The sequence below is a fragment of the Perissodus microlepis genome, chromosome 12 (genome assembly GCF_051167445.1).
Source record: "Perissodus microlepis isolate ML-2025 ecotype Zambia chromosome 12, ASM5116744v1, whole genome shotgun sequence".
Taxonomy (NCBI): Eukaryota; Metazoa; Chordata; class Actinopteri; order Cichliformes; family Cichlidae; genus Perissodus; species Perissodus microlepis.
Window position 1 is genome coordinate 12,884,072 of NC_140472.1, and position 21,253 is coordinate 12,905,324.

General features: G+C 38.6%; 2 protein-coding genes and 1 long non-coding RNA gene across 5 annotated transcripts; all 3 read right to left on the reverse strand.

Annotated features, from left to right (window-relative positions):
- Nucleotides 1-523: 523 nt before the first annotated feature.
- bnip3la (BCL2 interacting protein 3 like a) lies at nucleotides 524-4,750 on the reverse strand. The gene is made up of 6 exons (XM_084945253.1): nucleotides 4,620-4,750; nucleotides 3,259-3,529; nucleotides 3,084-3,165; nucleotides 2,892-2,998; nucleotides 2,632-2,781; nucleotides 524-2,333 (listed from the first exon to the last, which is right to left on the reverse strand). The coding sequence occupies exons 1-6, from the start codon at nucleotides 4,669-4,671 to the stop codon at nucleotides 2,285-2,287; spliced, it is 711 nt and encodes a 236-aa protein (XP_084801379.1). The 5' UTR covers nucleotides 4,672-4,750; the 3' UTR covers nucleotides 524-2,284.
- A 1,880-nt stretch (nucleotides 4,751-6,630) lies between these two features.
- ppp2r2aa (protein phosphatase 2, regulatory subunit B, alpha a) lies at nucleotides 6,631-16,824 on the reverse strand. Of its 2 annotated transcripts, XM_084946392.1 has the most exons (10): nucleotides 16,499-16,824; nucleotides 16,046-16,123; nucleotides 14,690-14,787; nucleotides 14,322-14,487; nucleotides 14,073-14,185; nucleotides 13,160-13,337; nucleotides 11,792-11,956; nucleotides 10,813-10,982; nucleotides 10,538-10,629; nucleotides 6,631-10,207 (listed from the first exon to the last, which is right to left on the reverse strand). In XM_084946392.1, exons 1-10 carry the CDS (start codon nucleotides 16,503-16,505, stop codon nucleotides 9,928-9,930), a joined length of 1,347 nt encoding a protein of 448 aa, XP_084802518.1. In that variant the 5' UTR covers nucleotides 16,506-16,824; the 3' UTR covers nucleotides 6,631-9,927. The 2 variants fall into 2 exon arrangements, with proteins under 2 accessions (XP_084802518.1, XP_084802517.1); XM_084946391.1 differs by lacking the exon at nucleotides 16,499-16,824 and having other exon boundaries at nucleotides 16,046-16,136.
- Nucleotides 16,825-19,290: 2,466 nt separating this feature from the next.
- LOC146375902 (uncharacterized) lies at nucleotides 19,291-20,456 on the reverse strand. 2 transcript variants are annotated; one of them, XR_014801877.1, is made up of 4 exons: nucleotides 20,137-20,392; nucleotides 19,891-19,969; nucleotides 19,550-19,667; nucleotides 19,291-19,452 (listed from the first exon to the last, which is right to left on the reverse strand). It is a non-coding gene; the product is annotated as an uncharacterized LOC146375902 (long non-coding RNA). The 2 variants fall into 2 exon arrangements; XR_014801876.1 differs by lacking the exon at nucleotides 20,137-20,392 and adding an exon at nucleotides 20,399-20,456 and having other exon boundaries at nucleotides 19,293-19,452.
- Nucleotides 20,457-21,253: the final 797 nt, after the last annotated feature.

Below are 21,253 nucleotides of genomic sequence, written 5' to 3' on the forward strand. Positions count from 1 at the left end.
ACTCGTCTGAAGTTCTCCAGTTTGTCAGCGAAAATTTGGGAGAAAGCGTTGTGGTCAGATGAAACCAAAATTCAGCATTTTGGCATGGTTGAGGAAGCAGAGTATGATCCAATGAACACCAACCCCACAGTCAAGTACAGGGGTGGGAACATTATGGTTTGGGGCTGTGTTTCTGCTGACAGTACAGGATTACTTCATCTCATTGAAGGGCCACTGGGGCCATGTACCATACCGTCTTGGACGACTACCTCCTTCCTTCCATTTCTACGTAAGTGAGCAAACTTACAAATTCAGGAGGGGTTAAAATAATTATCGTCTTTACAGTAAATCTACAGACATTATACTGTATGACATCTTCCAAACTATCTGACAGTGTGTTTTTTCACCGCTGTTATTAACAGTGCACTAAAGAGTAGAAATGCTAATAAAAAGCACAACTATAACCCTATCTGTTATAAAAATTAAAACGTCCACATTCATGAAGATCATCTGAAACCTCTTTAAATGAACTACTAACAACAAATGAGGAAGCAACAGACATTTTATTTTGGATTCACACACATTCACTTTCATCCTTATTACGCTGAGTGCTTTGTTTAATGGTGATGAAATGTAAATTAACTTCCAAAGACAGCAGCTGCATTTGTTTCAGCCTCTGTATTCAGTACAAAGTCCATTCAAGTTTTAACACACTGCTCACTGTTCAGCTGTGCAGAAAGCCCATTATGATGATATGTGCCTTTTATACTTGAAAAATGAATTCAATTCTATGGATCTCTATTTACTTCCTTTGTATTTTTTTCACATCAGCCACTGTATACAGTACAAACTTTATATTCCAAAAATTCCAAGTATTGCACACTTATCAACTGTACATAAGTCTGTTTTCACATGCACAGTTTAGGAATTAGTACGAGTGCTTCCAAACCAACACAGCCAACAGCCAATACTGTAAGTTATAGCCAATTTTTCCATATTGTTATGGTGTGATCCATTTACAAACACTGACAGAATAATCCAGTCAGCATATCAGCATCAATATACAGAAATGCATGCATTTTCTCCAGAAAATAATTTCTTTAAAAGGTACACAGACACTGTACGCTAGATGAAATTACTGTACAGTGAAATCCAGATTAAAATCTGATAACACTTTTAAACGAGACCCCCCTAGAAACCCCTTCTTCCTCCTCCTCTGTGGCGATCCTTTCTGCCACTGAAGCTTCAATTAAACGACAGCAAAAACACATTACTTACACTGCCACGATGCATGAGATATAATACGCATTAGTATCACTGTATAAACAGATTATACAATGTCGGAAAGTATCTATTACAAGGGGCAGATCACAGCTTAAATTAATTTTTCACATCTACATCTTTAAATACCTAAACATATAAGAAAATGTAAAAAAAAAAAAAAAAAAAGTCTCAAGATAAATCACCGATGTGCAGTGGTGAAGCATACAAATTTGGCACTTTGCCACTGATGCTATATTATATGTTAAAGAAGAAGATATGTAGGCAATAAAACAAATAAAAATAGCATATGGCCTGGTATACTGCGTTCCAGCCTTTAGGTTGCCACTATTATAGCATATTCCAACTACTTCTGTAAAATTCTGGAGCTACATACAAGATAAATGTTTACGCTTTCCAACCTTCAGAACAAAAAAGCTTTTAAACCCTCTGCGGTCAAAAAGATATAACTTCTATTATTAAAAATGTGTGGAATTTAAAAACTGATCCCACAGTGCAGTACCACGTCCCCCTACTACAACCACGCTTTCACTGCACCTCTAATGTTAAGCTCAATAAGTTAAGGCGATTCAAGTCCCCTTTGTTCCCAGAGCCGATTAATTAGTTTCTTGCAGATATTAATTACGAAGGCAACAGAGGAGAGACGCAGTCCAATTTCTTGTAACTTAACAACAAGGCAAGTAAAGAAACTAAAACCCCGAAGCAACTTCATCTGAAATCCTCTTTTCTCATATTTTTTAGTCGAACAGACGACGAATACTTTTCAGGTGGAACAGACTTTGTTACCTACTGCATTCAAGTTTGTGACAACTGTGTGTACAGTGTTGTCCTCGGTCAAAATCTGATGGAGCGCAACCACGGTTACATCATATGTACGACTACATCTAGGATGCAATATAATTTTTAATGGTGATCGGAAGGGAAGTGTGGGTGTACAACAGATGCAGAGAGAGAGCTTGACCACACGAGGATGGCTGAGTGACTTGGAGAAGGGAGAACATCTAGGCACTGCTTCATTTTCTACTCAGTAGGAGCTGGTGGCGGCTGCTGCAATTCTCTTCCCAATGTACACTCTGGGAAAGAGGAAAAAGGAAAAAAAAAGGAACAAAACTGAGTCAGTTTGGAAAAAAGGAAAAGAACAATAATATTTTGCAACAGTACTAGATAAATGATGATGCTCATTTATAACAAGTGATAGATTAAAATTAAGGTATACACTTTTATAAACATAACATGGAAGCTGTCTCTTTGAACGGCTATAACTTCTAGATATGATTGTTGCAGACAAACATAATTAGGGCAACTTGAGAAAACTCCAGCTGGTGTAACAAAAAGCTCAGCAATGGTAGAGATGCGTGACTTTTGACTTACCCAAGCCCAAGAGCCAGGATGTGTGAGATGAGTAAGGAAGGGATAAAGACTTTGAGAAACTCGGCAGAGAAGATGCCGCCTTTCTTCATGACTCCACTCTTTCTCATACTTAGAGAAACGGAACGTCGGGGGTGCCTAAAGTGGAACTCTCTGATAGGAAAAATCAAATGACAGGTTATTAAAAAAAAAAAAGAAAAGAAGAAAAACACAGCTAGACAGTCTCCTGACATATCAGCAAGTAGTTCTGAAAGCCTGGTTACTTTGGTGGAATGTTTTCAGGTCTGCTCGACCAGTCAGCAACCCAGTCTACTTCTTTGTTCATCAAAATGTCTTCCTCTCTGTCCTTCTCTGCACAATCTTCCTCTGACTGCAAATATAAAAGATGAAGCGATTAGATCGATGAAAAAGACTTTAAAGGGTCTTAAACTTTAGAGCTGAATACATAGCTTTACCTGACTACCTCTTGGGCTGGACATTTCCACATCAAATGTAATCTGACCCTCATCCTGCTCTGGACTTGGTGGCCTGTGAGGGCTTAATCAACATGTTTGGAGTAAGAAAAAAAACTTCTCAACAACAAACACACATATAAGGCGTTGAAGACCAAAAAATGGCTTTTCTTCCTACCTATCGCAGGAGGAGTTACTTGGGCTGGATTCATGTTGTGCATCCAGGAGGATCTTTTCCATGTCCCCGTTGTGGATAGAGGAGGACGATGGCACATGCTCTAGTCCTCCAATTAGGGTCTCATCACTTTCAGGCACCACTTCCAAGGTCTGCAGAGTTTGACTCATACCAGCATTTGCGTTTATTTGGTCTGCAGCAGGTGGCGTTAGCAGGTTGGTCTGCCTCCCCTGGGCCCCTGTATTCCCATTTAGCTCCAGCTCCACCCAGGACCCTTTGTAAAATAAAGATCAAGAGGACACAAGGAAGGTAAGCTTGCTGTGATAAGGCACAAACCTCGCAGCTGATTACACAGCACATAGAGACACACCCTCAAATGGAAACAGCTGACCTACATTTTCTGCACCGCTGATTCTGCGAATTCAAATGAACCGCCTGTGCACCGCATCCATGATGGCACGCATTTCTTTGTACCACTGCCCCATAAACAGCCTGCACTCTTTTTTTTTAATCAGCAGACGGAAGGGTGTTGCGTAATCTCTCGGAGCCTGCGGGTTTGTGTGAGCGCACAACGTGACAGCGTGAGACGCCCATTCCCGAAAACAAAGCATGGTGTATTTGTTTGGTTCGCGGATGGACATAAAAATGATAGATTGCACATTTACAGAGGCATTTGCCATCAGTGTTGCTCCCATGCGAGGTCTTGCATAACTACAGAGCGCAGGGTGAGACAGTTTGCCCAGACATGTCGCTGTTCCAGCTGTGGTGCTGCCACGCATGACGAAGAACATCCCGATTTTCTCTATACCAGAGCTAATGTGATGGCGCTTTAGTCGCTTCAAGTGCGAGCACACCTTAAGTGTTGTTTTAAATGTTTTTAGCTGTTTGCCTGCATGCAGTTGGGTGAAAATTCCGACCACTGCCTTCGGTTAGATTTGATGTATAATCAAAAGTGCAAAGGGCTTTTGAGTAAAGAAGTAGCTTGCCCACACAAAAATATACGGCCCATTATAGGAAAATAATAATTTAACAAAAAGGAAGTCACAAAAACCCCCCAAAATATTCAGTGTTTTGCCTCAAAGTTGTTTTCGTTGCTACTGAAGCCCACCCAGCTACAATCTTTGTACATGATTGGCCAGTAACGCGTCCATCAAAGCTTTTCTAAGACGCTATTGGCTCATTTGAGGTGACGTCAAACAACATAGCCCCGCCCCTCCCAGTCGACGAGGAAATTCCACCCTCGATATAACTTTTACAATAAAACCTTCGCAGTAGCGGTATTTTTCACACACACACGCGTCCATTACGAACATGTAAAGTAACGACTACGACGTGGAGCCGGGAAACCCGAGGACGGTACGTACCCTGAAGCCCGGGCTCTTCGTTATTGTTTTGTTGAGCCGTCGCGGTGGACATGTTGACTATCCTGTTTTAGCATTCAACATGACACGCAGACAAACTTCCAAGTGCGCAGGCGCTAGATCTGTCCAGAGTCCAAACAGACAACAAAGGCTGGCTCTAGATCAGAGATGGCGTTTTACTTTTTTCCCACCTTATTTAAAAGCTGATTTGAATAATGTACACAATTGCAAGATTTAAGAAAATAGAGATGTTTCTTTTTTCCTTTATTGGGCGTGAGGGAAAGTAAAAAAATATTTCTACTAAAATGAAGTCCCACTGTATACACAGAAATCAGTTCTCTGGTAGCATCCGGTGTATTTATAACCGATGTAAAATCATAAAGCACTGTGTTGGTTTTTGGGGTGTTTTTTCGTTTTTGTTTTGTTTGGTCTGTGTTGGCCACTTGAGTCATTAGAAGGTTTGAGATGAGACTAACAACATTGATAAGGCTGGTCCTGTCGCCTCCAATTACAGGGTGGCATGGAAATAGCAATTTCTTTACACATATGGCATATGCGGGTTTGGGTACCTCTATAATATGTACAAAATATGGTTAAAATACATCAAATGCAGTAATCAAAGTCTCTAACGTTCTTATTGGTCAAATAATTAAACATTTCAGTTACATTTTATGCACTGTGTGGCATATATGACAAATAAGCATGTAGCCCAATAAATATAAAATCCAGAAAGCTACACAACATGAATTTGAAATACAAGTCTAACTTAAGATTCACTCTTTTCATTAGAAATAATAACATTTTACATGATTAGATTTACACAAAATGTCAGAAATCTGCACTGTCTGTTCCTACTGAAAAGAAGAAACACAGCTATTGATGCTATTACATGTTTTGATGTAATATTATGCAGTATATTTAGGTTTAGAATTTATATTCAAGGTTAAATGCAGCTAGGCTTAAAGTCTTAATGCTGGCTTATTTTAATAAACATCACTGCCATATGCAAAATTAGGGTGGCAGTAGGGGTGGAAAGAGTTTATTTTAGGGTGGCACATGCCACCACAGTAGATCTGCCCCTGACCACTGGTAAACCTTCAAATAAGTGCTGGGTTACATGTCTGGAATATTAACGTGGGCAGAAAATAGGCTTATAAACAGGTCTGGTATTAATTAGAAAGGGATGAATCTATAGGACACATTGAGAATTGGGATTGGCGTGTTTTTATATACTTTTCAAACATAAGGCCCGGTAAAGACTAATTCGCCCGCTGGGCAGCCTTGGAACAAGGAGAGCAAATATTAACTGTATTTACATTTAAGTTTTACAGCTTTTTCTATTGGTAAAGACCCATGGCCATTCATAACACACAAAGGTAATTACTAATATAGATGTTTGGGTTTGGGGTTTTTTTTTTAAAAAAAGATGCATTTTCAGTCCTTTTTCTTTGGTTTATAATTACAGGACAGTAATTCTATCATATACTACTTTGCAGAAAAAGTGGGATGTGCTGAAATTACCTGCCTTTTTCTTATATTAAGATATTTCGGGGATTAAATGTGTAGCTAGAGTTCTTTGAAACTTCCCTTTGTGTCAGTGTAAAGTGGGCTATACGTTGCCCATGACGTAAAAGGAGTTTGACATCGCTAAGGTAGAGAAAGCAGTTTCATGCTGTTTTTATTAAACTTCACACCAATAGAGAAAATAATATATAATCAGAGGTGTGTAATCCTTAGATCAGGTATGCAGACATCTCATCTCACATCTTTCCAGTTGAAAAATGTTTTTTTGAAGTAACAGCTTTGTTCTTAAGCTTTTTTAAAAAATTATTATTAAAAAGATAATTTATTTAAAATAAGAGGAAAGGTGTAGTCTTTTTTTAAGACAACATGCAAAGCTTAGTTTAGAATTTAAAAGCCTTACAGAATCCTGAAATGCCCTCAGTGTCTAATCCAAAATAATAAAAAAAACAAAACAAAAAACAACAAAAAAGAACAGTCATTACATTCAGAATTCAGGTTGAAAATTCTTTATTACTTTTCATCTAAATTGTACTTTATTCCATGTGACAAGGACATAGCTGTACACTGAACCCTTTGTAGCCCCCCACCCACACCCCATAGATCACCAAACTCTTACAATCTTTATTCAAGAGGCCATTTTAAAGAAACAGAACATACAAATTAATGAAATTCACAAAAATAAAAGTGCAATTTGTTTTAACTCCTGTAATATATCAGATATGTATAATACACTGCTGCAACTGAGAAAACCTTACAACTCCAGACAACAAGTAGGGAAGGTTTGGTTTCCCAGGGTGTTGTTCAAAAGCCATTACATATGTTTGATTTTATTTAAAAAAAAGAAAAAGTTATGAGCTACCTTTAAATAAGGCAGTTTTTGTCTTGAGTCCTGAAAAGCTGCTTTCTTGAAGGTACGTTTTGATCAAGAGCAGCGGTAAATTCCCCTGAGCAGTCACCTGTCTGGCACATCATAAATTTCAAGAAACATGACTTGATTATCTCATTTATTCTTAATGCTCTAAGAAAGGCAATAGGGTTCCTTTGAATATCATCATGATTTAAACCACAGTTATGAAAAATAGCTACTGTAATTACGTGTTAATTTATGGGATCCTTGACTTTGGAATGGGCACATTATGAAGGTTTATTCAAGTGACTGGAGCTGTATGACACAAACGACCCTCACACAGTGTGAGGGGAAAAAGAAAGATTAGGGAAATACCTCAGCACTAGTAGACATTACCCAGAGCCCTGAGTGACTGACACACACACACACACACACACACACACACACACACACACACAAAACAGTAGTTTAACACCACCGTATGGACATGGGTGGTTATTTTGTTGTCATTCTAGCGATTGGATATCCGTTCTCTAAAATAAAAGTAACACATGAACTGAAACAAATACCATCCAGTGGACCAAGAAGCTTCATTCCCTGATTTAATGGCTTAAATCATGAAGCGGACAAATTGTGCTATAATCAAGTTGTTTGCACATCAACAGATTAAACCTTCTTCCTGATATGACATTTGACTTTCAATAGAAGAAAAACAACAGGACAAACAACTTAGTGACAGCTCAGCTTTCATTAGGTTTCCCAGTGCAGCTAATATTAACAACACTTACACCTGATGTCTCATTAACTACCCTGCCATATAACAATCATCGGCAAACTGAGTGCTTCACAATTTCTCCTTGATAAATAAACAAGCCTGTATAGCAAAGCGAAACATGCTTCACAGGAGAGAGGAGACATTTTCATAAATCTAAATCAGTAACTTTAGAGAAGTTGACTAAACAGTTTTAAGCAATAAACATTGATTAAAATGCCTTTCAAATAGAGACCCAGAAGGGCCTATTCTTTCACAGCCAAATAAAATAAAATAAATCAAAAACTATGGCACATAAGTGGAACATTAAGATCCAAATTATTTTAGAAACCAACTCTGAGGCATCCAAATAAGCTCTACATGCACAGTGTGCCCCCCCCCAAAAAAAACGTTAGAATTATAATGCTTACAACTTCAAAAGATACTGAGACCTGAAAAAGCTTCTTTAAGTTTTCAAACTTCCAGGATGAGAAAAAAAATGTCCCCAAGTCGTATGTCAAAAACAAACAAACAAAAAAAAACAGTTACCCAACTGTCAAGGAACCTTCCATCTACAATCAGTCTGAGACAGACAGCTAAAGAAACTACAGTGATCAGACTGTAATCCTATTGCCTTAATTTATACAAAAATAAATCAACTATAGTGATTAATCTATTTTTAAACAGGTACAGTACAAAATGTCATTATATTAAAAAAAAAAAGTGTACAAACAGAAAGTAGATACAGAGGGTAAAGCCATGGGTCAACCTGCAAACAAAATAGCGGGAGAGCTGGCAGCAGAACTTAGTTTTGTTGCCACAGGCCACACAATGCCATTACACACACACACACACACACACACACACACACACACTAGGAAGGGTGTGTGTGTGTGTGTTATAGTTGTTATATATGTCCTTTTGTCCTGAGCTATTGTTTGCAAGGGTGACGAGGTCAGACAAGGGGACTTACTCTCTGCAAAACGGCTTCAATTGAGTGTAGCTTCAGAGTGAGTATAGGACTGGTTACTTTGGCATAATTAGCCATAATAAAACCACAATACCTGAAAAATGTGTGTGTGCATTTTGCACGACTGCGCCAGCATTTCTAAAGCCGTGGGCTATTAACTGGAATTATATTTTTTATTACTATAAACCATTGTCCACATCAATACAACATGAAAGTCAGCTTGTTGTTTAGAGAGTGGCTCGAGATTGGAACAGGATATATATTCAGGTTTCAGTGCAGCTTGAAAAACCAGGTTCTTTGTTATTTCTTGTACTTAAAAAAAAGACAGAATTTAGTCTCCATTGTTAAATGGTAAATGTTACAGTATGAAAACAGTTTTCCTGTAATGTAACTTGATTTAATCAACAGCAACAAGTTCACTATAAAGGAATAAATGAAGCAGACTTTGTTAATATTAATGACTGTAAACTAGTGGCTGTCTTAAAAGGTCAAAATCTGATCCAATATTAAATCTTGCACACTGTGGACAGATGTTTGCAGTAATGCAGGCTGTATGCTATAATCATAGAACCATAAAAAAGGTTAAAACACTAAACGAGTCCTTTAACTGCATAATCATACTGTATATTGGCAAGAAAGTGGTGAGTGAACTTGGCAAAGGGACAAATACTGTGAAAATATGGAGTGTCGACAGTTTGCATTACCAGTGTTTCAGGCCAGTGGTGACTGAATGATATGAGAGCAACAGAAAACTAATGAGACACAATAGCTACAATAATCTAATAACTAGTGGCTATGAGACACAGAATAACCATGGCACAAAAGAAGAATCAAACAAACTAACCAAACATGTGTATGAACAGATTTCCCTTTGGTTTGGGATGTAGTGGAGTTGCAAATTGTAGCTTGATGACTGGAGTGCTCCAACCAGAGAAAATCCATGACACTAAATCCCACTGTATGACTCAGATCTTAAAAAACAAACAAACAAAAAAAAAACCCTACATGTTCATATTTGCAATACAAATAGAAAATGGGCTTGTGATGGCCTACTTGGGTGTATTGTGTTCATGCCACTGTTGACATAGCAGTTCTTGGCATATGCCAAGGGCAGCTCATCAAGAGGGATTTAGCCAAAAACAGACAGCTATTGTTCATATTTGTATATCAGAGCAGCGGGGCTCAAGCAGAAACTGGGACCTCAGTGCTTCAACAAATGCTAGATCAGCTTGTCCTGGAATATGTACAGATTATTGGTTGTGGCCACAGCAATGATGTTGTCCAGAGGATGCCAGGCAGTGTGGAGGATCTTCTTGTTAAAGTCCAGACTGTCTACACTGATCTCATCCTTTTTGCGCTTCCCACCTGTGCTTACTTTGCGAGGTTTCAAGACCGATCGCGGCTTGCTGTTTTCCCGCGACGCCTCTAGGGTCATGTCCTGCTGGTATCCTCGATCAAACATCCTGAAGAAGTTGTTGTAGGAACCAGTCATCACAACACTGTAGGTAAACAAGGCGTGAGTCAGCGAGTAGCCTTAACGTTACTGGCAAACACAATCCTTTTCAAGTATGGACATTAAATCCTGTCGTCTGTCATGAGCCAATTATACCACTTCACCACCCACCCAAACCAAATTATGAGCCACATTATGGTCTGCACCGAGCAGATAACTGCAGTAAGTGATAAGGCCTGTGTTTCTGGGTTCAGTGACGTCAGAAAAGGAGTATTCCCTAACGCTCTGCGTGCGTCATGCACGCATGTATTTTGTTTGTCCAGGACAGCTGCAGGAAAATAAAATAAAATAAGGAAGCCACAGAATGAGTGCTTACCTGTCGTTCCCATTCCAACAGCATTCAAACTTATCGAAGATGCAATCATTCTCATAGAGTGAACACAACTTGCTCCTGAGATATTCATGCACCTATTTAAAGAAAGCAATGAGGAAATATACAGAGTTTCCATCAACAACTGTGCAAAAGCAAAAACAACATTTACACTTTAATCACGTGGATGGACGGAACCTGCTAGAATCAATCTAGCCTTACAGGAAGAAAAGTAATACAGAAACTGGAACAGTATTTTTGTGTTGGCATAATTTACAGACCTGATATGTCTCTACTGGTCGCGACTCCATATTGAGATCCCAAATTTTGACAGACAGGTAGTCCCGGGTCATCATGTAGCGTCCACTATGGCTGAACTTTACATCAGAGATGGATGAGATGATTTCAGAAAAGAAGGAACGATTGTTTGGATCTTCAGGCTCTTCAAACACTTAAAAAATAAGAACAAACACATGCATTTCAGTGTCAATGACTGGAAGAACAACAATAATTTTTACAGTGGTCGAGTTGTTTTAAAGTAAGCCCCCAAACTTTCTTTACATGACAACAGCTTTGTAAAAGATACTGAATTTCAAATCTGGTTATATAAACACAGAAATAAAGCATAAAAGTAACAAAGCCTTTCCGCTTATCTTTTGATATGCGCTACGAATAAGGGTCACCATTCTGACTGTTCTGAACAATTTGGCTTAGCGGGTACCAATCTATACGTACGTGCGCTATGTTTTCTATGCTGTGAGCAGGAAGCAGAGTGTGTAAATCTTCTTTTATAGCCTCATGCACTAAGACCCACATGGCCTGGATACTTCATAAGGTGGTAGATGGGAAACTAGGTAGGATCTTCTAAGGATCTTCTATTTCTTAGGTGAATTTGTGAATTTTATGTTACCATGTGAATTGTATGGAAGCAATTTGTTGTTCAATTTCTTTTTTTGTTATAAAATTGAAGAAAATATTTTCAGAAAACAACATGTAAGACGTCAGCTTTGTTTCATGTTAAGAAAAGGCTCTCACGACTGTGCAACTTTTCACTTGTCAAGTCTTCTTCTCAACAAACCATCAGCTTTGTTCAAACACACTGCACTAGTCCAGTCAGCCACCGTCCACGGCAAGAGTAACTTTATAACTGCAGCTGATTAATCGAGTGTTACACTGATAGGCTCAATGAGAGCCCCCCATCGATCTTTGAGGAGACACACAGTCAAACAGCTACAGAAACACAAAAAGAGACCGACTTACGTTTGGCGTGGCTGTCGCATAGCGCTGCTGCCCTCATGTCACACAGGCGGATCGTGCCCTTGCTGCTGCTGTAGACAAAAGTGTTGCATTGGTTGGGGTGGAACTCGGCCGCTGTGATCACCTCTGTTAAATCCTCCATATTGGACGGCTTAATGTCAACAATATCTGAAGAGGTGAGGTTAAGGTAAAAACAAACAAACAAAAAAACCTGAACAGACATTTCAGCAACTTAAAAATCTTTCAGAAATAAAATGAATTGGTATTATTATTATTATTCACAGTGTCATGTTCTGAGTTTGAAGAACCCATCTAAGCAGGCTTTATTGCTTGCAGGTAAACAGTCTGTGCGCAGAGGAAAATAAAAACTGCTATTGCCACTATGAGACACTGAAATCACAGAACATCAAATTCACTATGATTTATCTTTTTTTAAATTATAATTTATTTTATTTTATTTTATTTTTTTAAACAGTGACTGGCACATGGAAAAGGTTTTGCCACAGATATCTGCTGACTAGCACAAAAGTGCCCCAAATCATGTAGCTGTTATTCACTTGTTAATACTTTCCATTTCATGCTCATGTGTTTTCAACTTTTAACAGCTACATTAATCTCACAGATGACCTCTGACCTCATGAGCCTACAGTGATAAAACCATTTAACATAATTTAGTTTGCATTAATTCTTTCTCCGGTTCAAGTGTTTTACATCAGTTGACGCAATCCTTAATGAAAGGCAGGGGTTGCACTGCATCAATCTTCCAGCATGAAGAGAAGATATGAGCGGCCAGAACGAGCAACTAATCTCAATTCAAGAAAAACATCATTCCACTTTGTATCTAACTCTGGTTCATCTTTGTTTATACAGCCTACACAGAACAACGCAGTAAGAACTCATGGGGTGAAATTATTAACATAAGATGTAGGAGGTGATTTTTAGACCATGTTAGAGGCACCCAGTTAAACATCCCACGCTTTGGGGACATCTGGTGGAAGTATAAATAATGACACTGTGCTACAGATTAAATAGACACCAGTGAATATCATTTTTTGCTCTTGTCCAGTCTGCCTGTAAACACAGTATGTACATTTTTAAATATCAGGCAAAGAATTGTTTATATGCCCTATAAAAATACATGAATCATGTTTTATTTGTTGCTAAGTAATACATAGTCTTTGTCTAATTTGACTGATACGGGGTGAGCAGGTGAACAGGATTAATAAGTCAGGCATCTCTTCAAACAAAGACTTAAAACTAACCACAACATATCATTCATTATTTCATATACCATTCACATACATTTTTGTAAGTTCTCTCCCTGGCTTACGCTCCAGCAGTACTTTATGGAATTAAAGAATGAAAGGATACTAAAGCTGCGATCAGTGATCTCCAGATGCCAGAGGTTAACGCGCAGGTCATCAGCAGACAAGTAGGTCTCACAATCGCTGTTGACTGAGATGGAGTTGATGTGGTATGTGTGCGCGTTGGCGAACACTCGTCTAGGACTGGCTTCCACCATCAAGTCCATGGGCCTGAACACTGGTACCTGAAAACAAATGTGGGGCTGTTTTTACATTTCTTTAATGGGAGATGCAGTAGATTTTATGACCTCTATTTTATCTCTAATATATGTACACAGGCATGTTAAAAAAGAAATTTCACACTAGAAAAAGAAAAAACATTAAAAAGTGTCCAAATTATTTTTCTTACCCTGGTAAAGAGGCACAAAGATGTAGGTGAAAATGTATGTAGATTTCCCCATTTTTAAGATGGGGACAGTTACCTGCTCTTTAAACAAATAAATAAAGGCCTTGCCTCAGTATAAAGGCAAACCTGTTAAACTGAGTCTATATTTGGAAACCATTCAGTAAGGACAAGGAGAAAAAAAAAAGGGGGGGGGGGGGGAGGGGTGTCTGTGAAAATTAAAGGTGAATAAAGCAGACATTACATCAACTGCAGCACTGCAGTAATTGCAGGAACAGATTGGTAATTGTATTAGTTCCATTTGTTTACTTGCTCATAAGATAAGTCAACGTCTCAATCAAAAATAGAACGGACAGTTTTGTAATGAGTGGAAGGAAACACGGAAAAGAAATGATTAACATTTATTCCAATTAATTCAGATGTAAATTACTAACCAGACTCAACATATTTAATTTGCTGTTAATTTTCTTGATCTACTTATTATAAATGAATGGAAAGTAAGCAAAGGATCTCAGTTTTGGCTAACAATGTAACAAAAAGAAAAGATCCGGGCTGTAATAAAGCCAGTTATACACACCCGTAGTGTAGTGACAGTGTTGGGATCTCTGTATTGCCCATCTTCTTCCTTCAAATTGTAGCCCTCTGGTCTTTTGTCACGCTCACTAATTTTCCACAGCTTTATGGTTTTGTCTAACAATGAGAAAGAGCAAAGATCATGAGAGTCATTGAGTTATATTTACTCCCATATAAGGCAGTAGATGGCGTAACAAAAGTTCACATTTACTACAGCAAAAGAATTTACTCAAAAAGAAAGTAATTTACAAACCATTTGTTGACAAAAGAAAATGTGCTGCATTCTTCTGAGGCAACCATCGAATCTTGTTGATCTTCTCCTCAATCTCAAGACTTTTCAGGTAGTCAAACTCAGGCTCGTGGCTCTGGAAGGTGCTGTAAACATTGTACTCTCCTCGGCACTGAAGCTTATTCTTACTCTAAATACAAAACAGACCAAACAAAAGTTTAAGCGTTATGAAACCAAGATTCAATGTCTCGGGTCAAGATCACTAGAAACATTGTACTTTTACCTGTACGCCTTTGTGTTATATAAACTGAGTTTGATGACCTACCTGCTTTGGAGTATTATGAATCAAATGTTAAAAATAATTACTGTTCCTATGTGTCACTAAAACATACCTCTTGCTCCTGCTGAAAGATGACAACACGACCCCCCTTGTCCCCAGTTGCAAGTAGCTCTCCAGATTGGTTAAATTCAACAGTGGATATGATATCGGCTGTCAATAATAAAAATTGCAAAAATGAGACTAGCGTCAAATATAAATAACCACACATTTTTTTGCCAGAGTTTCTGATGAAGGCTGTTGTCAATCTGAGACATGTTTACTGCAATAACACTGAGTGTTTTACGAGGCTTTTGCTGTCTAAACGATTCATTGCCTTTCAATGGGAAGTGATTTACAAAATGCCTCAGCAGCCCACCTGTGAGGGGTGAAAATCATGTCAACCCTGGTGAAAACACAACACAGCAATGACGCACACATATTTATACACACACACACACACTCGACAGAGCTGTAATCTGTTGAAACTAAATGTACACTCAACAATCTTAGGACACAAAGGAAAAAAGAACTGAAAAAAAGTTTCCATCTTCAGCTATTTAGCACTTTTCAAAGACAACCATTCTCACAAAGTCCTACAATACAACAATCAATCCCCGCTTACACACTGGCACTATTCTGAGTTAGTGCAGTCGTTAACATCGACAGTGTGCGCCTGATACGACCCGACTCCATGCAACCCCATAAAACAATAGCAGACAGACTGAAGGCGAATCCTTTTTAACAGGAAACTAATAAAAACGTTACTGGAGTGTTGTGTTTGAGCCCATGTACTCCTATGTATTGACACAAGGAGAGGCTCTCATTTATACATGTTCCCAGACAAAGCTTACTGTAAACAAATGTGTAGCCCTTAATGCATAAATATGGCCACCATGTACTGTAAACACACTTTTGGTGCTTTGAGTTTTCCTTTAGTTTGGAAATAATTAGCTGGTAAAGGTTTTCTTTTAACCTGGCCACTCAAACAGCTCTGTAATTAGTCAAACGTAAGTGCTACTTCTTTAACAAATATGAAACCCCTATTAAAGATTCTTCTCTGGCACAGGTAAAATCTTTTTCAATTCTAACATGGAGTTCTCTACCAATCATGTAAACATTGTGTAATACCCCACTAATACCCAGGGTGAACTAAGAAAATAGTGAATGCTGACATTTTACAGCAATTATGCCAAAAATAGAAGATTGTTGTCAGTCTGTGAGAAACCAAATGGACTACAATACCACACCACTGATCCCTTATACCCATTATTACTGTAAAAAAAGAAGGCATTACTTTTGATTGCATATTTAGAAATACCACAAATATAAAGTGTGGCAGCAGCGCTTTGAAGCAAAGCCTAAAACAAGCGTGCACAGGATCCTGGCAGCTCAGGCTAGCAAGTGTTCAGTGACTATCACATGGACTTACCTTCAGCGACGTCGTCATCTATTGCTCCTTTGACTTGGGAGAAGCACCACTGCACATCATTGCTCCCACCACCGGGCCCTGCACACAACATGACCCCAAGATTGGACACACCACCATTAAAGAGAGACAACTTTACACGCGTTAGCCTGCAGCTAACTTAGCTAAAAACATCAATATGACAACGAGGCCTTAAGTAAATTCACAGTAACTGTGCGTTGCAACTGCTGCTATAAACTCATAGGCACAGATAACTACTTTACGTGTGTTTATGGAGAATATCGCTCACTTTAACACTAACACTGACTTACACTGGCATCTTTGAATTATCCTAGCTCGCTAGCTAGCTTGCGCTGGTTAAACATGACATTACAGAGAAACCCATCATCGTTGTCAAACAGGTCAGCACCTGTTAATTAATAACCTCAGGCACTGTCTTTTCCCCTGTGGTTTTACCTGCCATGGTGAGCGACTCGGAGAGGGGTATCTAAGCGGCTCGGGCCCTGGACTGGAACAGTGCTGACCCGGGTCGGCTGGGAGGTTCTAGCGAGGCGCAGTGCAGGAATGAAGCCGGGAGTGCTGCTTGGTACTCTGAAGAACGTAAGCAAAAGTCCTCGGCCCTGCTATACAGCACGGAACTGTTTTCCACAAAGTAATTAATAATGCCCACTATTGGCTTGTAGACTTTGCACTCTACTTTGAGAGTTCCCTCGCCTCTGCCTCCTTACAGCACTTTCAAAATGGCGAAACGCGGGCGGCGTTCAGCAGTCACCAGAGAGCGGCGAGAGGGTGCGCCGCGAAATTTTAAACCTACCCCTCAGCGACGTTGGTCATCTTCCTGTCTGCGGAGACCGCGAGGTCACTTGATTTACTGCGCTTTCAATTCATAAAAAGGGTAATAACCAGGTTTTTAAAATATAAAACCAAGTATAACTATTAGACCCCGCCCATGTGCATTGTTTCAGTGAGAAAAATCGAACTAACCTCGGACGCATGCTGAATTTAGAAAGTGGAGTCCGAAAGCTCCAAGTTTAAAACAGAAATTCAGATTTCTTAATAAATTTTAGAGGGTTTTTTTTTTTATTTGTTTTAACGTCTACAAAAGTTATTCCACATTGGGTGCATTTTATGAGTTACTATCTTGTTTACTGCCTATTAAATGTAGTCATTGCATGACCCACTGATTCCACTGAGTTAAACTACAACTGAATGGGAAATAAACTGAGTAATAATTGCAGTAGATGCATCTGACAGACATTTGTTCAGCAGGATGTCTCTGAGAGTTCAGCCTCAGAACCTTATTCGTCAATGTAAGCGTAACTGGAAAAAACGTTTCTTCCAAGTAAAATTAATCTCATCTACTAGGGCCCTGTGTGAAAGTTAGTTTTACAATTATTGTCAAAGGAAAAGCTCAGTTGTATGATGTTATCAATGCCTCCCTTCGTTTCCTGGTACTTTAAGGCACATGAACAGTTGAGAGTGTTTATACCAGAAAAAAAAGTGACTTGTCATAGCCAGAAAAACAAAGTTAAAAAAGATTTTCATTAACAATGACTCAGCTCTATCAACTGGCTATGCAATGAAGGTGATTCAGCGTGTTTACTGCAAAGACTTTTATTCAAACCAGTTCACCCAGATGGAAGGCAGCCATCTAAATTACCAGTTACACCTGTGCTCTTTTCTGTGTGTGTGTATGACATATCGAAGAATACTTCCTAAAAAGAGGCCTGCTGCAACTTGTATGATATTCTCTCAACGCTCTTTTGAATGTATATAGATCTAAGGCAAAGATTTAGGTCATAGCTTATGGTCGAAATCACAAACCTTAAGCCACAGTGACACCTTAGTACATTTGAGTAATCCAAAAGGAATAAATGCAGTAAGAATACATGCCCACTCAGTGTCAAATATTGTCTGATACTGTTGTACCAAAGTATCATTCTTCAGTCTTACTGATATCTAAAGTGTCACAGATATAGTGCATTATGCATATGAATATAAATGTTTTTCAGATTTCCTGGTCACATTTGTTAAATCTGTGTCATATCTGGTAAATGTCTATTAAATGAAATCAAATAAAACCAAACTATAATCACACAAATGCTACTGAATGCTAATATGCTTGTTAGCTCTCTCCCTTTTGCCAGAATTTTCATGTTCAAACAACACAGGAGCTGACACTGCAGCAAAGCACATCAAAGAAGCCAGTGTGGAAATCTTTATGTATACACTGCCTGTAATAAGCAGAAATGGGCAGTAACGCGTTACTGTAATCTGATTACTTTTTTCAAGTAACGAGTAAAGTAAGGGATTACTATTGCAAAAACGGTAATTAGATTACCGTTACTTTCCTGTAGGAACGCTGCGTTACTGCGTTACTAAAACCGTGATTTTTTTGCGAGAATGTCTCATGACAGTGATCTAAGCGAGTGCGACGTTCGTGACAACAGCTGTGTGCAGATTAACAATGGATAATATATCGAGTGCGGGAGAGAGTGTGTGCGTGCAGCGTTTAAAGCGTGGAAGTACTGACCTTATTTTGAGTTTGATTCCATAAAAAGTGACAAAAACATTAACGTCCGTTGTGCGTGGGAAGAAAACTTCTCTTTACAGCGGAAAAAAAAAACCCTAAACAAGCACCGAGTGCGCTACCACATAATGGGAAATTCACAGAGAAGCTGCCGTATCCTTCCACTGACCGCTGCGGCACACCTGCACCAGAGCACACCTCCGTCTACCCTACTCCTGCTTTACAGGTGAAAATAGAGCAACAGGACACTGAGTCTTTGATGTTATTTATTTTCTGCTGTGTTTTACTTGCATCTATTTGAAAGAGTGAGTGGAAACACAAAAAAAAAAATTTTATTTTATGTGCTGGAATGTGCAGAAAATAGGTTTAAATGTTAAACTAATTTCTTCAAGTCAGAGAATGTTGCATATAATTTAATTTTTGCTTGATGCATAAAGTTAAAAGATTAAAACTGATAAAACAAGTAAAAAAAAAAGAGACTTTTCCATTTGATTACATTTTTTATGATGGATTATGCAGAAAAAGTAGAATTGGGCTGAAAGATCTATCGCTTTATCACCTATTCAGGTTGTAAATCGTGTTTTTAAAAGTAACTAAGTAACTAAGTAATTAATTACTTTTGAAAATAAGTAATCAGTAAAGTAATGGGATTACTTTTTTGGGGAAGTAATCAGTAATTAGTTACTGATTACTTTTTTCAAGTAACTTGACCAACACTGCTTAGGACTGCACAAAAGCCCTGCCTAACTCAACTATAACAACAAATATAAAAGTAAACAGAAATCACAATATATACAAGAAGGTAAAGTGCCTTTTGTTGGGTTGACACTGGCAACATAACTAGGTTCTTCACGTGGACATTGATGCTGATCTCTGGACACTGGGAGGAAAAAAAGAGATTGAAGAATATTTACTTACTGAAATTCTTTGGTGAAAACAAGTTGTGAGATAAAATCAATGGTTGTGTGAACACTGACCACGTGGCATGCAACTAGTACTTCGACTGGTTGATGGTCTTTGAGGAATAAAATCTCCCTGTCTGTCACGTGTTTTCCAGCGCACTGGTCTTGGCTGAGGTTCACTCTGTGCATCATTCTAAGCAATTAACAAGGAAAAAAGGAACACCTAAAATACAGTCCATGATTAAAGCAAAGATTATCAAACATCTTAAGTTAACCAACTTAATTTGACATGAACTTATATATACACATATATAAAAATTTATAAAAAAAAATTCAAATAATATAACGATTACTCCGTACAAAATATTAGACAAGCGTGTTCCCTCTTTAACAACTGTTTCCACTAAAAATGTTACCTGCATATCTTGAAGGAGTTCGTCAGCAGCCTGAAGCTCTTCCTCCAGCTCGGGATCCTCTGAATCACTCATTTTCAAGCTAAAGAGGAAAGAGATTTTTGCAGAACTCAGTGACATAAACACATAACTAACGCAATTCAAATGATTTTCAGTCTTGGCGCTCCAGTTAACGTTAGCAATTAACGTTAGCATCATCAGTTTATAAAGAGCTAGCAGAACTCTTAGCGCAAAAACTGCTTTACGCACCATGTGAGGGTATTTTGCAACACACAAGTCCTTTAACGTTTGTAATAGATTTAATCCATCATCGTTGGATTAAATGGCTAATGCTGCAGTAGCCACGTGTAGTCGTTACCTAGCAAGCATGCTGACGGTAGCTGTAGCCATTTTTAAATGCATTAAACCGTTTCCGAGATCAGTCACCTCTGTTTGTTTGAAGCTTTTATGAAAAACAAACTTTGAAACACACATCAAGGTATTACTTTAAATATATGTATTTTTTACATACCTGCATTAGAATCAATCAGTTCCGCCTCATTTTCTTATTCTGATAAATGGGTCTCTCCTTCTCCCATCATCCTTTGCTTACACAGGTTGTGTCTGATTGGTTGGAGCCGAGCACATGTCGGGAGTGAGAACGGGTTGTCTTAGCAGTAGGATTTACATGAAAAGAGAAACAAATTAAGTTTGAGTGAAAATGTACATTTTGTGCACTCTCTGGTCGACTGACTCAGTGAATCAAATGACTCAAAAAACACGATTCACTTTGGTGAGTGACTCATTAAAACTCGATTCAGTAAAAAGAATCAAATTTACCATCACTAACCCTTTGTTTGGCCTGCTAAAATGGCGCCCCGGCTACGCCCCCTGCCGTGACATCACGCTCCAAAGCCCCATAGACAATAGAACCAAATTTAAAAAAAAAGAATGTTGTTGTTACTTATGTTATGACATCATCATGATGTCATAACATGCCTTTGATCTGTGAATCCTTAAATCCGGGAAAGAAGCCCAAACTGTCAGTCCGTTTACTTGTAACACTCGAGATTGCAGCATTCAAAGGTACGCCTGAGAAAAATTTTAAAATAGTTGAATCTTTAAGACAGTCACTTCATCAACACTCTGACATGTCTCAGAGTAAACACGGCAAAAGCCAACAAGCAATGGACCAAAATCCAGAGCCAAATTCGGATGAAACACATTTCCAGCTTCCACTCAAGAGGAAGCGAGGCCCGAATTATGTTGCACAGAATTGCAGAAGTGACGACAGCTGCTCTCCACCAAGGAAAAAAAGACGAATCTGTGAAGAAAAAACTGTGTTGAAAAGACAATACAGTCAGATTTCCAAAGGCAGCGAAAACAA